General features: G+C 41.2%; 1 protein-coding gene across 4 annotated transcripts in view; it reads right to left on the reverse strand.

The window, feature by feature from the left end:
- Nucleotides 1-14,326, reverse strand: part of LOC113238906 (ubiquitin carboxyl-terminal hydrolase 2-like) — a 55,333-nt gene that overhangs the window by 31,848 nt on the left and 9,159 nt on the right. For 2 of the 4 annotated variants that reach the window (XR_003311145.1, XM_026475757.1), the window contains exons 2-3: nt 9,171-9,892; nt 7,283-8,314 (exon numbers count right to left, since the gene is read on the reverse strand). Coding sequence is in view for 3 of the 4 variants with exons in the window: in XM_026475757.1 (XP_026331542.1) it covers nt 7,283-8,314; nt 9,171-9,809 (1,671 nt within the window). In the remaining variant the exon portion in view is untranslated. The remainder of the gene's footprint in view (nt 1-7,282; nt 8,315-9,170; nt 9,893-14,326) is intronic. The other 2 variants (XM_026475766.1, XM_026475773.1) reach the window with 2 other exon arrangements.

Consider the following 14,326-nt stretch of genomic DNA (forward strand, 5'->3'; position numbering starts at 1 on the left):
TATGGGCTTAAGAAGTCGTTACGAACCGGGGTATATCACCGGAGAAAATTGGCAGGCGTTTCGTTTAAAACAAGTGGATTTTTGTAAATATTATGGTTAGCTGTAATCTTGGAGGAACAAAATAACAATGCCCCTGATTGGTATCGTCTTAGTCCTTTCAATGCCCAGATTAACCAATTTCTTGAGATAAGCCGATCGGTTGGAGTTACATGGACCTTCGCCACTGCTAAATAATACCAAATTCTACTAACGAAGTTAACTACTTTAAAATAACGTTACTTCTCTCAATTGATTTTAATTTAGCTACTTCAATGATTTTAGCTAATTAGGACCGCGTTATGCAGAAAGCAGCCATCTATCTAATTTTGTAAAAGATATTAATGCAGACAATTTAAATTTGGCGTTCCGGATTTTTTGCAAAAACAGCCATGTTGATATGGCAAGTACATACAGATATGAAACTGCAAAACCGATCACCGTCACGTATAATTCATGAAAAAATGTCATTAAAAACAGTCAACTAAGAATTAAAAATTATATATTTTGCAGATTCCTGCATAGAAATAGTCATTCAATATCTAGTAAAAGTGATTATTTTGTAATAAAAAAACAGCCCCATCATAAACTCAAATAATTTTAAGGCAACAACTTTTTGTAACTGAATTACAGAAATATAAAAACCATTGGGTTTTTTGTACAAACGTGTTAATGCAATAAGATTCTGAACAACAGTATAGTTCGTTTTTTTAGCATAAGGCAGCAATAAATTTTGGGTCATCATTTTGTGAGCTGTCAATTTAATAAATATCGTGAAACGCAATTCTCAAACGTATAGCCTCTCATACTATTCGCTAAAGATCAAACGAAAACTCTATATTTATACATACTTAATATATTTCAAAAACTTGCGCACAAAAACACTTGAAAGGAACAGAGGTTACATACATTAATGGAAACTTTTACAAAATAATGAACATATTATTTTCATGTCATTTGTAAACGCCATTTATCATCAATTCTCGTGATATTTTCCCGTTACTGTAATTTGTCGTCTAAAGAAAAAGTTTATGACTACTGCTTCTTCTTTTTTACGGTTTTCTCATTCTAGAAAAAAAATTGTATAGAGACTGTTAAAATAGTAACGTCTCAGTCCACACAAAACTGCCGATAACTAATAATAATGTTCCAACATTCACTGGGTTGTCTGCTTTCTGTGTAACGCGCTCCATTTGTTTTTGGGACTAAAGTCTTCTCTGGTGACCCTGGATGTTGCCCTACCACCTACAATTATAGAATGCAATGTACAAAGACGACTCCAGTTTTTCTATTGCCAAATGAAAGTACTTTCAAATTCTAGAAACTTCTTGTAACTATAATTTTTTTGTAGTTCGTGATTCGTTGCAAATATTTTATCGAGTAGCCTGAAAAGAACCGAGTCCAAACCCTCTTTGTACATTAGAATTGTCTGTGCGGGCAACCGTCAAGGGCGATCCGGGCGATCGCGGCATTACGATTTGACTTAACATAATTGCAACGGGAGGTGGCCGAGACCTGATAAGTATTGACGCCATAAGTCTTGCCCGACACAAGGGACACGCGCGGCGCGGGCGGCGGCGGGACGCGGCGCGGGTGGCGGGGCGGCGCGGTCGGCAGCGGCGCCGGCGCCACGCTGCCCGCGCGCGGCTCCCAGCAACGCCGGCAACCGCACCTCATCGCACACCGCTGGACCCACAACCCACAATTCTAAACCATTATTCACACAATTCAAAAACTTCTTTGTTATTGGCACCTTCAACAACTATCCCCTAGCATTCGTCGTTCTCTACCCTTTAAGTTCAGATTATTTTAATTGGTACCGAGTAGACCTCCACTTGTTGTTTGAATATTTTATTTGAACTTTATACAGGGAGCAAAATAAAGCAATACTCTGACTTGAAATGTAACAAATGAATAAATTCGCAAACACTCACCCCTACCGAGGGCGGCGAGAAGGCCCGTCGTGATGCATGCTACAACTATCGCCAATTCAATGTAAGTCAGCATACAACGACTATGGCCGGCTACGGGTAAGCAACTATCCTTGTTGTTACCCGACCTCCAACTCGGCACTTGTCAAGAGTGTTTAGCTCGAAAATTTTCAGAAAAGGCGTATATTATCACATACAATTTTGGAGTTCTTCAAAAAATGTTTGGTGTTAAAGAACGTTATTGACAGAAGGTATCGTATAGGTTTTTGAGTTTAAGACATGAAATGGTCAAAGTGGGTGTGCAAAAGATGGACTGAAAGACAATTTTTGGGTTTGCAGTGGAAAATTGGACGGGTGGATGATCTTTGTAAGGACTTCCTGTACTAATTACAATCGTATTGAGCAGAGGACGGAACGCGTATGTCTCGAAGACTTCAGGACGACGGTAGGAGAAGATTATTCAGAACAGTTATTGTCACCAGATAAACAGAGAACAGGATATCAGTCACGGTTGTTCCATGTCCGGGACTATCGCCCCTGTCTATTTGGGATCGGCTCTAGGACACCACAACACATGCAGGGGTTCTAAGCCACGTCCCATTGATCCGGTTTCGTCATAAGTTCACTCGTTATCACAATTTTTGTCACACGTTTATCACAAGAATATGAGAGTTTAAAATAAATCACTGTCAAAGGCGATGCCTTTTTCCAAAACCACTAAAATTTTCTTCCTCACCAAAGTTTTTGTTATCACCGAAAAATTCAAATCCGTGTCCTATTATTAAAACTGAAGTGCTGGTTGTCACTCATGTTGTATAATATCAAAATATGATTAGAAAAGTTACAAAATTACACAAATATCCCTACATAAGGAGGTCTCTTTCTTCAGCCAGTTCAACTTACATATAAACAACAATTATCCGATGAAAATAAAGAATATTCAAATTTATATTAAATTTATCCTTATTCCCTTTTGTTGAGACGAGAATCGTCTCTATACCGCTAAAAATATAAGCTATTTGACTAGAAAATGTTTTAATCTGTGAAGTAAGGTTATGCTAGGTTATGCCCGTAGAATTAAACATTTCGCGCTTTTTTTTTTCAAAATGGCGTCCGAGACGGTACGCCGAGGGCGAACTACTGGCGCTAGATGGTGTTTAGCCAAAAATCACTGCCAAATTTCGCAATGGTGGCTATCAATACACAGGTAATATAGATGTAGGTGGGCTTATCACTACGCACCGGTACTTATAGTTTTTTATTAATAGAAATGTTGATTTCATAGTATAGCAGATTCAAGGGCAGATTCTTTCATACCGTTTCTTGAATGTGCCACAGACTTCAAAATGACATGGAGATCCCCAGCGAATAAGGCCAATTTTTGTCAGCACAATCAAATTCGGTGCGGTGAGAGCCCAGTGGCCGAACGGTCGCTTTACAATTGAGAGGCCGACGGTTCCAATCCCTGTTGCGACATGTGCCTGATTTTTACTTTCAAATTCCATGCAATTGTGAAAATGTAGTAATGATACGTTTAGCTAATTGTTGTGACGTACCGTGCATGCCGAAGAAGGTTCACAGCCTTTAGAGTAGTCGGGAGTTCATTCCCCAACCCGCACTGGGCTGGCGCAATATGACATAAAGTCGCCCCGTACAGACGATTCCTTGTTTCGATCGATCATCACGAAAATTGTATCAATCCGTTGCGAGTCGTGAAGACTAATAGTCCCTTTGGGGCCTTGAATCTAAAAGATTGTAGTGCCCAGTGCAGTGGTAAGATGATGTTATAACGTGACGATGTGTATGCAAATACACAGCACACTAAATACCGGTACTTGTAAACATTTTCGTTACAAAATATTAATAAGAAAAATTGATTCGTGTGTCCACGCACTTTTACAGGCGCACATACGAATTGTCACGGTCATCTTCCGGTAGAAGAAAAGTAAGGAGTACACAACCTTTATTTAATTGAAAACCAAAGCTTTGCTTTAAGTTATTTATATAAGTGACAATTACATCATATTATTTAACGTGTATTGTCATTGAGCGAATTTTAAACACCCGAAGGTGTACTTAAAAGCAGAAGCCCCTAAAGTCTAGCCTCTTCGTCACCCGTACAAAAGGGGCAGAAAGCATTTAAAATTATTCAAAATCCAATTAGTCGACTTGTGTAATTTATAATCCAACAGCAACTCCGAAAGATTCACTTCGCGTTGATGTATTTACATAATATGACGTCATATCATATTCTATTATGATATTAACGGTTGCCACAGAAAATGCGTTCCGATTTTATCACAGTGATAGCGCAGTTGAAAATTAGCTTGTCTTGTTTCAACTTAACACAAAGTTTCAATTTCGATTCCCACCACGGATATTGATATATATATATATATATATAAATAAATAAATACACGTCAGGTTCCCAACTGCCAGCAGTGCAACGTGCTGTGGGGATCGCGCACTCAGCTCTATCATTGCCGACGACACATACTAAAACACAATTATGTTTATTCGCTTAAATTAAGTAAACGAAACCGCAGACGAGAACAGATTAAAATTATTGTTACTCAACCATTACAACATCTGACCTCTATATGTAAGAAAAATTCTTACGCGAGTGCAAAAAAGCATACATTTATAAACACCTAGAAATTGGTAAGTCACAACCAGCACTATGTTAAAAAAAAATCATACACTTTTAAATATTTACCGGAAAAAATCACAAATAACAAACTAATATTGAAAAATTACATCGAAAATCCTTGACAAACTGTTTTGACACATTTTCGAATTTAAACACGCGGAAAATGGCATTTGTTATCGACCAGTTACATGTTAAACACTCTGTCTTCAATCACTATAGACAATTTGATTGGTATACAAACTCTTTCCTGTTGAAAATTTTAAACAGATTTTAAAATAACACTTTCTACGACCGTAAACATTGATTTTATTAAGATTTATTACTGTTGAAAGTTAATGAAATTATACACTTATTATTTTGAAGAACTACAAAAGTATTAAACGATGTCAGTGTAGCATATAACCAATCAAAAGGAACAGAACAAAAATTCTCAAATCGATCGATTTGATTGATTTTCATTGGTTATTGGAAGAAACTATAGGGATTCCACTTTTCGGACAAATGTGCAGTTTATTTTCTGTTAAAATATAATGCTTCCGCATCATTTGTTAGACATTTAATAAAACACGTCACTAGGTTGTATGTTATTAAACTTCCACATCCACTATTAAAACAAGTACAACGTCACATAACTTTAAAAAATCATTTTCGCGCGTAAAATTTATTATTTTTTTCGCAAAATGGGAGGGCGCACATGTTCTATAATAAAAACGTAGACGGCTGCCGGCGAACGTAAAGTAATTTTATTTCTAGACGAAACATTTTGCTGTGATATTTTTAGATTCGTATATTAAAAGCAGGTCGCGGTTACGTATTGTCTTTTTAAGATACTAAAAAACATTTAATAAGGCATGAAATAAAAAAAATAATTCTTTTAAATACTATGTGCTATTAGTATCATGCTGTAGTATCGTTCATATGCGAATGAGAAGTCGTACGAGGAACTCCACAAAAGATAAATTAAAAAGGCCTACTACCTACTATAATAATATGGAGTCCCAGGCGGGCTGGCCTTGGAGACACTACTGCCCAACTGCAGCATTTATCCTCGAGGCGATTTGTAGGTCATTTTTAGTGCGAAACGTCCAAATATTAATAAGAATATCCTAAAAACCAATAAAGCTCAATAAACTTTTCGGATCATATGAAGTTCCGCCATTTCTCTAGACGTCCAATTTCAGGATGTATGCACATTAAGTCGACAAGTTTCATTTTAAGCCTTTGACCACAATCTTACATGATGGTAAGTGGTGATGAGTCGACGACGGAGCATTAAGCACGATTGCCTAGCAATTGCCTCTCCACTATCACCTTGAAAATCTTGCGGTCCTTCTACTTATATAATTTCTGGCACTAGGGGTAGAGGCAAGTAAAAAGGAGATGATATATAAAAGGTTCAGCACTGAGGTGGTGCGTTTCGTAGCGACCTCAATAGCGAAATGGCAACGAACCCGGCGGTCTTTTTATAACCCGCCTACGGCAGCGTGCGCGCATTGCTAGCGACGATTCGCGAAAATATAGAGGTTACAAAAAAGTAAGCCATTTTTCAAATTTTCTGCATAAGATATATTTGTTTAGGGAGTCAAAAAGATTTTTCGACGAGAATTATGTTTGGAAGTATATCTACGACTATGTATTTTCTTGTGGTCGATGGTTTATTTATTGTGGTCGGTTATATATTTACACTGTCAATATGTTTTATTTATTTTTAAATAGTTTAAATAAAATGTCAATGACAAGAAACCGAACGATAAAAATGAATAGCACCGATTGGCTTTAACAAAAATATGTAAATCCCTCCATAATTGAGAATATGCTTTTTCAAAAAAGAAGGATTTTCCAAGGTTTTGAGAAACCTCTAAGTCCTTAAATATTTTTGTGTATAATTGATTATATAAAGATACAAACACCAAAACAAGAAATTAAAGATCAACCCTAATACGTCTTGAAATCCAGTGTAAAGCAAAAAAAACATTACATCTTTGGAGCCATCGCATTAATATTCGAGACAACCGTACATAATTCAGTGACCACTAAACGCGAATCATAGCGTTGAGGCATAAACCAAAGATGCATTGTTGACGACTACACAGAGAAATTACTAAAAACAATAACAGGTAAAAAATATAGACGAGAAATCTTCTCCCAAAACAAAACAGATTCTACGACATTTCTAATCTTAGCAACAGATACGATAAGAAACCTGCAGAAAGATAGACCGATGGGAAAGGACAGTACAACAAAAGCAACAATGAACCAGATATGTTGATGACAAGGGACCTCTATATAAAAACGCCGACCGAAATTCTTACGACAAATCATGCAATCACAATATTTCCGATACCTATATTATAAACCAAGACACACACAAAAATGCAAACTATAATACTTCACGAACATAATGTGGTAGAGCCAACTTTACTTAAATACAAGTGAGCTGCCCTTTTTGGGGGCTTGTTCGATGTACGATGGTGTAGTAAGTATGATACTCTTACTTAGTAACAATGATTATCAACGTAAACATTTTCTAGTTTGGCGTTGTATCCCAAATCGACACTGAAAACATAATCGTGTCTCATAATATATTAAAAAATTATAAATACCTTAAATATTAAACATCGAACTAGCCCTCAATTTTTCACAAAAAGGCAATAGCGTTACTTACCGCTTTGATATCTTCGATCTCCTTATCATCGAGGACCTTTCTTCTAGAGGAAGGAGTGTCAGGACTCGAGTCTTCTTCGCTCAATGTACTTTCAGTACTGGTCTCCATACTTTTGGCTCCATCATCTTGGTTCTCTTCTATTTCACGGTGTTCTGATCTTTTCTTTAAGAAATTTTCATGTTCAAAAGTCTTATTCTCAAATCCTGTACCACAAGGAGATTCTATATCATTATTATCAAGAACTAAACTATCTTCTGTGTCTATATATTTGAGATTAACTTTCTTTCTTTCTAACTTGTCATTTCTATCTCTATCTGACTTATCTCTCTCCGTTTTATCATTTCTTTCTTCACCGTTGGTCTTAGATGATACTGGTTGAGATATCTGAATGTAAGAAGCAAAATTAGACGTATGTTTCGGAGTTTTGACTTGTTTCTCAATATCATTTCTCAACGTTTCTTTCTTAGAAATATCAGGACTGCTGTTCTTAGTTACTTCACCGTTTTCAACCTGTATAACTGTAGATTTTTCGAGAATTTTTCCTATAGGATTGTTAGGGTCTAGTTGACTTTTTATACTTGCCAAACGTTCCGACGGCAGCTTACTGGTCAACGACGTTGACATGGTGTTGTTTTTGTCCGTTAAAGGTTTAGCTAAAGAGACGGGTTCAGAGATGGTCTTACTAATAGAAAGATCAGAGTTGGAGTTTGATTTGGAACTGCTACTCCCGTCCCATTTGGCGATACCGTTCCTTTCAAAAGGCAAATGTATAGGGACCGGTTTCTCGTCTTGAACAACTTTGGTGTACCCTATACCATTCTCGCACTCTTTAAGTTGACTTAGATAATGTTCGACAGCTTTAGTTCCATATTTAGGTTCGTTAGCAGGGAGTTTCGTTACAGTCATTTTTTGATCGAAGCGTTTTCTCAAATCCGATACCGAAGGTACCTCATTTCCATTACTGTCCTTTATTCCGTTAGTCATAGATGTTCTTTTGTGGGGTGATGGTGATTCCTTGCATCTTCCGGTTCTCTGGGTGTTGTCAGAAAAACATTTTGTTGTTTTTTTTACGTTTCATTCATGGTATATTATTTGCGCTATGGATGTGTGTGTTAGTCCAACATGCTTTCTACATTTTTATGACTACGTGAGAGGCAAACTTTTGTGATGGGGTTTAATGGTCTTTTGCATTTTATTTATAAGCATCTCCATTATTCAAAAATATAAAAGAAATACGACTCCACATACAAACGGGCGGTTGTTGACAACGCACAATTTGCATGTAGAACTTGAATACTTTGTAGCGAATGACATAAACAATGATTTAATATGATGTCTGAATTCTTGTATTTGAAAATAGAAACGCGCAAAGGCTTTCAGTCTTTAAATCGTTGCTACTAACTGGACGCAATGATTTTCTATAATTTATGGACGACACTCCGTTTAAAATGCACAAAAATGTGAATTTTGGCGAACCTAGAGAGGAAGAGGCTGAATGATTGTCACCCGGGTCTGCCTGTCAGGTAGAAGTGAAACTAAATCAAGCTGATGGCTCTTTCTTAGTGCTGTTGTTAATGAACATACACACACACTCACGCGCCACAATCGGTATGGGTGCTTGCCAAATATTTCAAGAAAAATTTTTGGTACTGGCAACCCTATAGAGAAGATATATCAGTAAAGTAGAATTGTGTATTATATGAAAATAAAAACGACTTCTGAATGTATATCACGTTATAGTCATTTTGCTTCGTCAATGAAATGAGTTATTAATAGTAAATAAAGGGGTGTTTCTAATAGATATTTCATGACACATTAATAATTTCGCAAACACCCGTTACCAACAAAAAAAAAAGATTTTACAAAAAATTATTTAAAAAAAAATTACCTCGATTATTGTCGCCGCTGTTGAGTTTCTAGCTTTTCTTAATCTGGAAGAATCCGACGCAGGGGGTCTACCGATGTCATTGGAAATTGATTTCGACCTTGAAATTTCCCCATAAGAGTTCTGATTTGCTTGCTGTTGCTGCTGCTGGATTCTCTGTGTCAGTGGTATGTAATTAGCAGGTGAGTATTTATTATACAAATCCGCCGTCGACATAGCAAGAGACGCAGAACTGAGAACATTTCTCTTATTCCTCGGCAAGGGATCACTAGTAGTCTTACTGCTTTCACTCCTGGTCGTTGATATATCCCGAGACCGTGACTCTGACCGTTCTGACCGATATCTCGTAGAGATACCGCTATCAGAGTCGGTCACACTCGGTGCTCTGGACGTTCTCGTATACTCTACAAGACTAGTATTGCGTTCCTTTTTGCCATCTATGTCCGAGAATCTCGACCGGTATTCTGTAGTACGATCACCGAGTGAAGTTCTGAAGGTTGAGGTCACGTAAGTACCACCGGTTGTTCGGTAATACGGCTTGTCCAGGCTTGAGGTTGAGGTTAGTGTGGACCGGTACGACCCGGAGTGGCTGCTGGAAGCAGAGTTGTAGCGAGACGGTGACACCACAGGCATTGTGATCATTTGTTGTTTTTCTTATGTTGAAATTACATCACTTAGTCTATAGACAACTTTAGACGCGGCCGTCGCCTTTGCATCCTCGGGATCTGAAATGGGAAAAATGTATTTTATTCAGAGGAAATCTTAATGAAGACCGCCAATTGCATTAAAGCACTAAAATTGTGGTGAGAGATAAAAGTCGCTCACAAAATCTATAATTATTTTTGCCAGAGTTTGGTGTCACGATGTTGAACCCTATGCCCGGTTTTTTTTAGTGTCCCGCGAGTGATAGCCAAATCACGCTTAGATCTGCGAAGTGGGAACAATCGTGCGAATCGAGAATTTTCTTACCAACATGCAAATTATACAGAAAATGTAAATCAAGTATAGTTTTCATACTAATAGAAGATTGCAAAATAGACAACGTGCTTCTCGAGGTTTCGTAATTAGTCCGGAAAAAGTCTCTTTCTCATCTGAGCGTTGTCGCGGTTGCGTCCTCAGCAGGGTTGCTGCGGAGCCCGGGGTCCGCTTTCCTACTTTTTCTCCTCCACTTTGCACGGTCTTCGGCATCCTTAGTGGTGAGACCATAGGCACGCATATAACCCTTGGCGACGTCAAGCCAGCACTTCTTGGGTCTGCCCCTTCTACCGGGGCCCGGCGGAGGTGGCATAGCCAGACATTTGTTTCCCACGTAGCATGCCGGTTTCCGTAAGATGTGGCCGTACCAACGTAGGCGGCTTTCTTGCAGTTTATCTGCAATGTCACGGACATGAAGGCTGCCGCGGATGCGGGAGTTTCTGACACGGTCTTTCCGTGAAACTCCACACATCCAACGCAGCATCTTCATTTCCGTGACACGCAGCTCCTGCTTATGACGCTCAAGTACGGGCCACGTTTCACTGCCATATAAAAGGACAGGTCTAATGATGGATTTATAGACCTGTCCTTTCAGCCTAACGGCATCTTGGGGTCACAAATTACACCAGTCACCTCAGGCCACTTTGCCCAAGCGGCTGCGATTCGGGCTCTGACGTCGCAGTCGATGTCTCCGGACGCGCTAAGTACAGATCCCAAGTATTTAAACTGACCCGTAGGCTCGACCGCGTCTTCGCCTATGCGTACGGGTAGGGGATCTGTAGCATTGCAGACCATGTAATCAGTCTTCGCCACATTTAGTCTCAGACCGCCGTTCTCAAGCGACTCCTTCCACACATTCACTCGTTGTACCAGTCTCCCTCTATCCGCATCCGCCAGCGCGATATCGTCAGCGTACATAAGCATCCACGGGGGTTGCTCATGCGTGTCTCGGATAGAGCTTGAGACCTCGTCTAATATCACGCTGAACAGATAGGGACTGAGAACTGAGCCCTGGTGAACTCCGACTGTGACAGGGAAGGGTTTAGTGTCACCAACAGCAGTCCTAACCATGGAATCGGAATCGCGGTACATGTCTCGGATGATGTCAATATAAGCTTCTGGTATCCCTTTGGATCTCAGTGCCCACCAGATCATTACACGGGGGATACAGTCGAAGGCCTTCAGCATGTCAAGAAACATGAAATGCCGAGGCGTATTCTTCAATCTGTATTTCTCCATGATGACCCTTAGGGCAAAAACAGGATCCATGGTCCCAAGACCAGGCCGAAACCCATATTGACCCTCCGAGACAGCACTCTCCTGTCGGATCCGAGAGTCTATTATACGCTCGAAGAGCTTCATGGTGTGGGACATGACCTTTATGCCCCGATAATCGCCACACTCCTGCACCGATCCCTTCCCTTTGAAGACTGGAGTGATAATACTCAGTCTCCATTGGTTAGGGATTTTACCGGTGAGGAGCACGCGATTAAAGAGGCCGGTAAGGATGCCCACACCACGGGGACCCATTGCCTTCCAGGCCTCGATGGGAACCCCATCGGCTCCGACAGCTTTCCGATTCTTCATGCGACGAAGAGCTAAGTGGACTTCCTCAGGCGTTACCGGTCGCACTAGTCCCTGATTCGGAGGGAGGACCGGTGGCTGCACCTCTCTGTGCTGCTGATTCAGCAGCTCGTGGAAATATGAGCGCCATCTCTCCTTCACCGCGTCGACCTCGCATATAAGGTTGCCATGAGGGTCTTTAATGCAGCGACACTTGGAAATATCTTGTGCCGCTAAGACCCTCGAACGTGCCAGCTTAAAGATAAGCTTCTGCCCCTCAGACGATTTCAACTTGTCATACAACGGCTGCAGGTGGTCCCGTCTGGCTCTGGCTACAGCTTTCTTAGCGGCACGTTTGGCATCCCTATATGCGTCGCGGTCTTCAGAAGATTCGGACGCTTGCCACGTTTTGAAGAGGGCTTTCTTCACCCTCACCTCCCTCTGGACTGTGTCGTTCCACCACCAAGTTTCTTTGTCACATTTGCGACCACCCTTGGACAAGCCCAGCACCGCTTTCGCCGCCTCAGATATGGCAGCCTGAATGTTGTCCCAGTGGTTCTGGACTAGATCACCTTCAGTGTCGGCGCATTTATCGCCGATCGCTGAGATGAACTCCTGGGTCGTGGTACTATCAAGCCGCCACCATTTGATTTGGCGTCGGCAGCGCTTAGCGGGCTTGTCGGCCGGCTTTACGCAGAGATCCATGACAAGAAGACGGTGTTGCGCAGTGAGACTCTCACCTGGTATGACCTTGCAGTTGGTCACTTTGCTGATATGATGTCTCCTGGTGAGTAGGAAATCGATTTGGGTGGCGTGTCCGCCGCTCCTGTAGGTGATTAAATGCTCGGGGTTCTTTTTAAAGAACGTGTTCACGATGGCGAGATCGGCCGCCACACACGTTGTGAGGATGTCTCCTCCCTCCGCGTTGCGACTGCTGTACCCGTAGCCACCGTGGACCCGCTCGAACCCTTCGCACGCCTCACCCACATGACCGTTCAGGTCGCCACCCAAGACGACTGCCTGCGACAAAGGAATGGCACTCAGCACTTCCCCGAGTTGATCCCAGAACCTCGCCCTGTCCGTGTCGCTGCAACCAGCCTGAGGTGCGTAGGCGCTTATCAAGTGGGTCACGACCCCTTCGATAAGCACCCTCACTACCATAAGCCGGTCGCTAAAGCGTTTCACTTCCAGGACGTGATCGTGAAACTCCTCGGAGAGCACCACGGCCACCCCGTTCACGCCCCCAGGAGCACCGGTGTAGATCAGCTTGTAGCCATTCCCAATGAGCCGGGATCTGCTGCCTTTCCACCGAGTCTCCTGCAGGAACGCCACGGCGACCCTCCGCCTGGAAAGCACGTCTGCTAGCTCCCTCGCGCGTCCAGTCAGCGTGCCAATGTTCCACGTGGCAAAGCGGAGCTTCCTGTGATGGGTAGGGGCTCGCCTGTTTAACCGTGCCCACCCTTGACACGGTAGCCCTAGTCCACTTGCCACAGAAGTCGGGCGAGGCTCCTGCGCGCCGTTTTGCGGCGGCGCCCTATCCCTATGCCATATCCTTCTGTTGACTTCCATAAGTTGATGTGGCGGTGTTGGTTTTTACGGGAGCGACTGCCGTCTGACCTCCCAACCCCCGAAAGGGAAAACCCCTCGCTAGAGCCTCGTCCGTCTATCAGCAGGCGCACCACTTGCAGGTGAGGTTAGCTTGGGCTCCAAGATGTAGGTGAAGCCCCCAAAACGCCCCTAGTCCGGAAAAAAGTGCTTACTCCAAAAACAACCGCAGGGTATTTGGCAATGTCATCCGACATTTTTGACGTAAAAAGTCGGTATGACCGTCGATGTTGTCCATCCTAGACGTTTGTGGCGAACAAATTGGCTTCCTTGTTCACTAATGTATGTGGCGTTGTAATGAGCGTTTTAGTAAAGAGATAAAGTCGAGAAAGCAACCAATACGTCTGTTCGAGTAATGAATTTTAAAAAACCGAATACCTTCTCATGTTGAATACTTGTAATGTGAAACGACTATTAACGAGATAACGTATTGTTGATTTATAGGAGAAACTATGTGGAACACAAGGGTGTTTTATAGGTATACGTCAAAGTAGTAAAGTAATACGTCTAGCAACATGAAAAAGGCGCGGGGATAATATATGAGTTGGCATAAACAAGTAAAACAAGCCGTAAAAAAGGAACTATTCAATACACCTGAAGCAGTCATCGGTAACAACCAATAAAGGTTACAGGTTTTACATAAAATTATTTCAGAAATAACAGAACAAATTATATGATAGCAAATCGTAGGATACTCTTTAACCAGTATTACGTTCAAGGGAAGGTTTCTCTTTGGTTCTTGCTACCATCCCCAATTAAACTTTGTCACCCATTACACGCTTTTAAAAGAAAGTGTAAACAATGGCTTTTCGACTTCTGGAAATCACAATGTTGTTTCAAGTTTTTATTTGCTTTTTTGTCAATGTTGTGAGGAATAAAATATTTGTATGTGCGACGTTTACTTATTTACTTTCTTTTGCCTACAATACATGTTTTGTTGCTCAAAATTATAAAACCATTTGAAGCGCGGGCTCCTAATTTTTTTTTTTTTTTTTTTTTTTATACATTACAGGCAA

The sequence above is a fragment of the Hyposmocoma kahamanoa genome, unplaced genomic scaffold (genome assembly GCF_003589595.1).
Source record: "Hyposmocoma kahamanoa isolate Upper Pololo Valley unplaced genomic scaffold, ASM358959v1 109, whole genome shotgun sequence".
NCBI classification, from domain to species: domain Eukaryota; kingdom Metazoa; phylum Arthropoda; class Insecta; order Lepidoptera; family Cosmopterigidae; genus Hyposmocoma; species Hyposmocoma kahamanoa.